Here is a 7,616-nt window from a genome sequence, read left to right as displayed (position 1 = left end):
TGAATACGATCAGCTCCGGGTCATAATCTCGATCGCTTTGCTTCTAAATATCCAGAATTCAGACAATATTTAACTGTATGATAACTTCATGATGAAAGAATGTTATGTATTACCATGAAAGTAGACCTTGGAAAACCCATATAAACGTAGGAAAAATTACACCATTGATACAAAATGTTTTGAATAATTGCAAGACTGGTACAAAAATTTTTTTTCTTAAAACCAATCGTGCAACTATCTAAAATTTTTTGTACCATTAGTGCAATTTTCCCTACAAACGTCATGACCATTTGATAATCAGTGACAACTGACCGAAACCATTCAACGAGGATGGCACATATAAATGTTTTCCCAACTATTTTGAAAACCATAGCCATTCCGAATTTCTATATAAATGTTCTCTCCCACATATTTGACCGTCTAATCAATTTACTTCAAAATTTACATGCATCAGTCAAGTTTACTCGATCCATTGCCTCAAGTCATGCAGTGAAAGCCATACAGTGAAATGACATGACATAAAGAAGAATCATAAGACACCCCAAATAACGGAACTGCATATGCATTGACATAAATCTTGTTTACATAAATGAAGATCCCCCATACGTAGGAAAAGGCTAACAATCGAATAAATTTTTAGTAAGATTAAATCCATCCATCCTTCCAATAAGTCCATCGAAGATAAACGAACAATGGTCCTCCAACTTTATATACAAAGGACTATGGAATTATAGTAACTCAATCGACGATAAGAATCGAACAAAGAATGCACATTTTTTGTTGTTTCCTTTTAAACCACGGAAGAAATCCAAACTTCACATTCTTCACCTCCGCCACAACCACCAGTGACTAATTAAAATACCAGTCCTCTGCTCAAAGAATTAGCTGTACAAATCGAATAACATTTTACACAGCAGCAGGGCAAAGTCATTAAAGGATTAAGGAAAAGGAGAACGCAAGTCTCTCTTCAGATTTTCCTTTTCCCGTCCCTTAGGTGGGGCACTGCTGGTCGTCGCACTAAAGACGAACCACCCCTATCGACCTTAGATGGCATTGCCTGCTGTTAAGAATCTCGATGTAATTCCGGAGCCTATATCTGTCAGAGTTAGTGAGAGAGAATGGGGGGTTAAGGATTAAAGAAGGTGCTTCCACCAAAAGAAAGACTAGCAGGCGTACTGCCTTTGAGTACAAAGATTCTGCGGTTTCTGCATTGCCCATCAGCTCATCGACCTGCAATTTTCAATACAGCAGTTCCTCAAAATCCATTTGCTGATGAGAAATCACACTGGTCATTTTCAAATGACTCTACCAACTTATATTGGTGCCAAGTATGCCAAGCATTCCAATAACTTCTTTTGCTTAAATCAACAGTCTTGCCATGTGTAGCTAAAACAAAAATCCTGCTTCCTCCCTATTGATGACCATATCCAGAGCAACGGAAACTTCAAATGCTAATCAACGACACAGAAAGGAAGGGAAAAGGATACTCACACCCCCGCGTCTGCCCAGATCAAGAGCTGATTGGAAAATCATCTCCATTGCATCAGGCATCTCTGTACTTCCTGCAGATGAAAACCCATCACTAAGGACTTAAGTTAAATAAGAACAAGCACACGAAGCATAGAGGATAAAACCAGATTGTTACTTTTTATTTTCTTTTTTCAACAGATATTGAACAAAGACCTATAGTTTTTCCATCAAATGTAAACAGTGGAAGCAAATGGATTATTGTCATATGCTAAATAGAGCTACAAAGCTGAACAGAGTACTGACTTATAGATTTTTACACATACCAGGCTCAATAATCTTTGCAAGTTGCTCAGCATGTTCAACTTCTCGCAGAAATTCCCCTTCGATTTGAGGGGAAATGTCCTCTGGTCTTAAATTATTGACAACATTGAGAGATCCTCCCGAGTCAGGACTTTCACGCTTCTTTTCGGAGCTCCTCTTTAGTCTTGTAGACCCATGGCTTGGACTTCCTTCCATAGCAGATGCAGCCTGAGTGTGGCATATGTCTAATGCTTGCTTCCAGATAGCGAGAATCACGAGCTGAATGGAGAATGCCTCCAAGTGCCTCCCAGCCTTGATCTGAACCGAAAAGCAAAGCAAAGCTGATTCATAGTTTTAGAAGCAAAGCACGGCACAGTCAAGTATTCCAGAAAATGGTTCTATGCACATAATCTGACAAATTATACTAAACAATAAATTACGTCAATGGGCTCCAGTTAGGCATGCGGCTAGCTCATGTTATGACTTGCCTTTTCATTCACTAATTCTTCGATAGAAGAAGCACACTGCTGCAATGATTTGATCCTTGTCATACAGTGCATTGATGGTTTTTCTAATACATCTCCAATGTCCATGGATTCAAGGGAAGTCCCAGGAGCATAACCATAACTATCAAGGCTTCCAACGCGTTGTGTATTAATGTTAGTGGCACCAATAATTGGTACTGGAGCACTTGATGGGGGCATGATCTTTGCTGATGTTTGCGGTGGGCTTTGATATTTTTCATGGCTTGGTTTGGAGGCACTTGTCGACTGAGAAGAGACATCCATTGGAGGTCCAGACACAATAACATAGTCCTGATCAATCAACTCCAATGAGTCTGCAACTGCACATTAAGATTAAACTTCAGCATAGACAGTCTAGTCCTTAATAGACAATTTTAGACACTGGACACTCTTTGTACCTCTTGAAAGTGGTTCCACTGCTGGTTGATCTTCAGAACTTAAGGGATCATCCCGAATTGCATCAGGTCTATGAATTCCAACCCTAAAACTAGCCTTATTCACAGCAGAAGTGCTGCTATATCTGGAAGTGGAAGGACGATCCAGCTCATTATAAGTATTAATTGCTATTTCTTGTTTATCAACTCTGTTATGAACAGATCCTTTAGAAGGCTCCACAGGTGACCTCTTTGAAAAGGAAGGACTCCCACCAGAACCACTACACTCATCTTCTAGGAAAAAGGGAAGGCACTCATCATGAGAAGATTCCTCTGTCTTCACAGGATCAGGCTCAGACAGAGGATAGCAATCAACACTATTGGATGACTTCCTACTCCTGCACATCAAAAGTTGGTGTCCATCAATAAAACCGGGGGAGGTTGACACGTAAAATGATAAGAGATTATCATCTCCTTTACCTTGATGATCCATCAAGCACTTTCCGGGAGAGAAATGAATGGTTAAAAAATTCCTCAAACGTCAACCTTTCAACTGTATAATCATAAAATTAGAGGGAAAAAAGGATGGATCAGAACAAACTATACAGACATATCACTTAGTCAAACTCATATATGCATAAAAAAAAAAAAAAAAGCTACACTACTTCCAATACCTGGATTACGCCGGAGCAACTTTTGGCACAAATCTTTGCAGTCAAAACTCAGATCTTTACTTTCAGGAGGAAAATGCAACTCATTTGATTTTATAATGTTCTGAAGCAACTGCACCACTCATTGCAAGCAAGAATTTAGGAGGTAAATCCAGAGGTTGACTTGTCACACAGTAAATGATTACGACTTATATTTCAAAGCTTCGGGATGAAACTCTATTGAGAAAATAAAAGGTAATTACACCTGTATTTGAGTGCTTCCAGTAAACGGGGTTTTTCCAGTCACTAGCTGAAATAAGATTGCACCCACACTCCAGAGATCTGCCTGTGCAATTGGTTCACATTGGAAATTATAAGCTTCTTATTGCTACTCCAAAGACGATAACATTAAACAGACGAGAAGTTACTTTGGCATCATATTTCTGAAGTTGCATTATCTCTGGCGCCATGTAAAGAGGTGAACCACACAAAGTTTCTGCCAAACCCCTTGGCTGCAAGGATCTACACACAGAAAGCCTTCAATTGTCACAGGAAAGAGTATTCCATGCACTACTTCTATCTGGAATCAAATCTAATTCTTAAAATGGAAAAGGCTGAAATTATGTTGGCCAAAGACATGCATGAATATTTGCATGACTGCTTTTATAACAAGATCTACCTTTGAAATAAACAGTATCCTGTATATCATCAAGGTATTCAAGATAAGACTGTTCCGCAAGATAGACCGCTGTAGGACTAAGGAGGGTTCAACAAAACTTTTTTGCTCAAAAAGCCGGGGAACCTTACAGTACATAAATAAATTAAGTTTGAAAACCTAGCAAGTTACAAATGCGCAGATCAGTTTCTCTTTAATCTTTTGTTGCTAATGCAAAGATCTATATCCACAACACCAAAGGTTCTGACAAAATCACAAACCAAAATGAAGAACTTAACTAGCATAAGTTGCCACAGGACAGAATGCTGGGCAATCCATTCTTATAAATGCATCAAACGAGATAATGAAAGTAATAGTGCTGAATTTTATTTAATAACCATAAACCTTTATTCACCCTATATTGTAACAAAGAAGTCAATATCATAAATCTCTTAATCAGAGAGCACTGCATACAGTGAGCATTTCGAAGTATTTTCTCGCAACTGGTCCCTCAGTAAGGCAGATAATAAAAACACATATATCAACAACTTGTACAGGACCGGGAATGTAATTCAAGCTAAATGAAATGATAGTTGTAAATAAGAATTTTCTTTAGAAAATATCTACAAACTAGAGGAAAGGCTTCCGGTATTCTATTTTCCCTCGTACATTCCCAGGGATGGAGGAGAGAGATCAGTTACCTGGCAAATCCAAAATCTGCAATCTTTAGAACTGAATGATCATCACTAGTAGATAGAAGGAGATTCTGTTCAAAAAGTTAATCAATGTTAAACAATCTGCGTTCACATAAAGCAATTTGCACATCCACTTATACCAAAATGTTTTTAACATATACGATAACTCTAGCTGGCGAAGGCATTGAAAAGAAATAAGTGCCCTATGATATTGAAATGCAAATAGAAATCCAACAGACCTGTGGCTTTAGATCACGGTGTATAAGATTATTGTCACGAAGAATTTGAAGGCCAGTTGCTGCAAGAAGCAGACAAGAGTAAGGTTGGCACTCCTCCATAGATCAAATTATGAACGAGTGGAATGGATATGTGGAAATTCCACTACCTAGCTGCTGCATGAAGTGTTTGGCAATCTCTTCTGGAACTCTTCCATGGCGTTGTATATACATAGACAGGTCACCCCCTCTGCAGTACTCCAGAACAAGATGTATCTTTCCAGGAACCTGGAATTTACAGATATGAAAACAATCTTAAAACACTGCTACCAGAGAAACCACAGAAGACGAGTATGCCAAGATTCCATTAGTCTTAAACACCGTTTCTCATACTTCAATTGGAATTTCAAATAACTGAAGATGCTGCTCTGCCCTACTGCTATCAAATGAAATTTAAGCACAAGGCAAAATCCCCAAAAAGGAAGACCGACTTGCAGTATCCTATGTTCAATAAATTAAATTTTCAGCCACACGCACAGCCACTTATCTAATAGCAGCAAATGTTCCCCAGCACGGTAAAAGTTGAACAAGCCAAGCAGTGTAGACTGATACAATTTATGCTTTAATGCACCCCATACTTGAAACTCCCATATATGGAAACCTCAAATTCCCACAAGAAAAGCTTGAAAAAAGGACCAGACTCTTGTTCCATTTCACTCCTTTGAGTAACTCTCAGGACTCGCTAATTCCGATGCTACCTTTCTGTGTACTGAACCCCATGAGCAGCTCCTTTACACTTGACACTTTTCTTCTACACACTTGACAACTGCCGAGTATAAGGCCCTCTAATTGGACCCAGAAACCCCCTGCTCACAACTCAGAGTTCTCAAAATTCCACCATGTCCGTTACAGCTCTACACATTTATTAGCGTGCAATCTGTGATAATTTCTCGCCATTTACCGTTTAAATTGGGGGAAAGCATAATAAAAAATCGATCTTTCCCCCCACAGAGAAACAAAGTTAAGTGAACGGAAACCGAATCTAAAGCTCAACTGCTCGATAACCGGGGAATTCATCAGCTCGGAAGAAGCTGAAGCTCCCCCAATCTTGAAATTCCCACCGAGATGGAAAATCGCTTACCTCAATAATCTCGTGCAGCCGGATGATGCTGGGGTGGTTGATCTTCTCGAGTATGAAAATCTCGGACATGAGGCTCTCCTGGAGCTTCTTGCTGAGCCGGCCGGTGGCGATCTCCTTGATGGCCACCTCAGTGCCATGGACCCGGTGCCTCGCGTGCCAAACCACCGAGAACGACCCCGACCCGATTTGCCGGCCAACCTGGTAGTTACCGACCACCCTGCCCCTCCCTCCCGACTGCGCCATCGTCAGACCAAAATCGGGAACCCTAAGCTGGGGAATTGAGCTTCGGGCACAAGGAAGAAGCTTTGAGGTGGGGAAGAGGGAGGCAGAACTGGACGAAGCTGGTGGATGAATTGAAGGGAGACGAAGCAGCAGAGGGGCGAGGCGATGATGATGAAACGAAGATGATAACGATATTAATGGAGGTTTTTTCTTTCTTTCTTTCTTGGGTTTAAGATGGAGGAGGAGGGGGCATAAGAAAATTGCTTGGATGGAAGATCAATGGAACATCCTGATTAACGATTACCTCTGCAAGTCAATTTCGGTATTTAGGGTTTTTGCAATTAGGGGAAATAATTGAGTGCTCATAGTAATTTGATGATTCGATTGATAGAGAGAGAGAGAGAAAGGAGAGAGACCCGAAGGGGAAGTCTCATGGCCACGTTTGTTTATTTTAGCAAGAAAAAACACGAGGACCGTACGGTTTCGATATGGACACGAGTAAATGTTCGGATCGAGGGCGTCACCGACCGCCGGCTTAAGTTCACGAATCCACTGAACGACTGTTAGTCTAGTACGTCGAATTGAGCCGTGGAAAGAGCCGGACTGACATGTAACCGGTCTGAGATGAAGCAATTTTTCTTGGCTTTGACATGTTGGTTTGGAAAAATTGGGTGCACATATAGCAAGTGCAGCTCCCTTAGGGGATGAGGATGAGGAGGAGGAGTATATACGCATAAGTTTCCCATGTGTTATTACTGAAAATGCTATGGTCATGCTTTTAAAAAAAAAAAAAAAAGGGATGCTTGCATAGGTATTAGTTATAGATCCCACATATTTGAAATTTGAGAAATTGCTCTTTCTGTGTCCATCCATTTGTTTTTTTTCACTCATAGATGTGTGGGCAATGCAGTGTTGTCAAAATGATGAACCACAAAAAGTTCGAGATTGATTTGCGTGCTAGCTCTTCTATTAGGATATCGAGATATTAATCACTAGATGGAGGCATACGTTACTACTCTACGCCTTTTGATTATATATATATATATATATATTTTTTTGTCATAATGTTAATGCTTCGTACTTGAACAAGCAAAAGTCCGAAAAGATAGATTTGCAACTCGGCTAATCAAGAGCATGAGTGTCTACTAGAACTCTGCGATCAGTTAGTTGTTCAAGAGTAAACGGCCCGTCGAGAAATTATGTGTTGTGGTTGTACCGTGCCATTTCCTTCTACCATGAACAAATGCCACAAACTGTTCATCTGTTATCAAATTAAAAAATAAAATAAAATCATTGGTTGATATTTAAAGTTAGAAATAATTGCAGTTTGGTATTCGAACTTGGACAATTCCGACCATCTTTTTCAGGCC

General features: G+C 40.0%; 1 protein-coding gene across 1 annotated transcript; it reads right to left on the bottom strand.

Moving 5' to 3' along the window:
- Positions 1 to 546: 546 nt before the first annotated feature.
- Positions 547 to 6,662, bottom strand: LOC116190304 (serine/threonine-protein kinase ATG1c-like). Its single transcript, XM_031519986.1, has 13 exons — positions 6,025 to 6,662; positions 5,054 to 5,171; positions 4,908 to 4,966; positions 4,675 to 4,739; positions 3,747 to 3,840; positions 3,584 to 3,664; positions 3,343 to 3,451; positions 3,149 to 3,221; positions 2,693 to 3,066; positions 2,259 to 2,614; positions 1,794 to 2,088; positions 1,492 to 1,562; positions 547 to 1,230 (listed from the first exon to the last, which is right to left on the bottom strand). The coding sequence occupies exons 1-13, from the start codon at positions 6,265 to 6,267 to the stop codon at positions 1,018 to 1,020; spliced, it is 2,151 nt and encodes a 716-aa protein (XP_031375846.1). The 5' UTR covers positions 6,268 to 6,662; the 3' UTR covers positions 547 to 1,017.
- Between the last annotated feature and the right edge of the window lie 954 nt (positions 6,663 to 7,616).

This window comes from Punica granatum, unplaced genomic scaffold (assembly GCF_007655135.1).
Source record: "Punica granatum isolate Tunisia-2019 unplaced genomic scaffold, ASM765513v2 Contig00418, whole genome shotgun sequence".
NCBI classification, from domain to species: domain Eukaryota; kingdom Viridiplantae; phylum Streptophyta; class Magnoliopsida; order Myrtales; family Lythraceae; genus Punica; species Punica granatum.
The sequence above is the reverse complement of the archived record's forward strand: the minus strand, read 5'-3'. Positions and strand labels throughout refer to the sequence as shown.

Excerpts from the sequence above, each read along its gene's own strand:
- LOC116190304 (XM_031519986.1), bottom strand. The coding sequence starts at position 6,267 with ATGGCGCAGTCGGGAGGGAGGGGCAGGGTGGTCGGTAACTACCAGGTT. Across the intron at positions 5,172-6,024 it reads GGCTGCACGAGATTATTGAG|GTTCCTGGAAAGATACATCT; the intron begins GTAAGCGATTTT and ends TGTAAATTCCAG. Across the intron at positions 4,740-4,907 it reads ACCGTGATCTAAAGCCACAG|AATCTCCTTCTATCTACTAG; the intron begins GTCTGTTGGATT and ends CTTTTTGAACAG.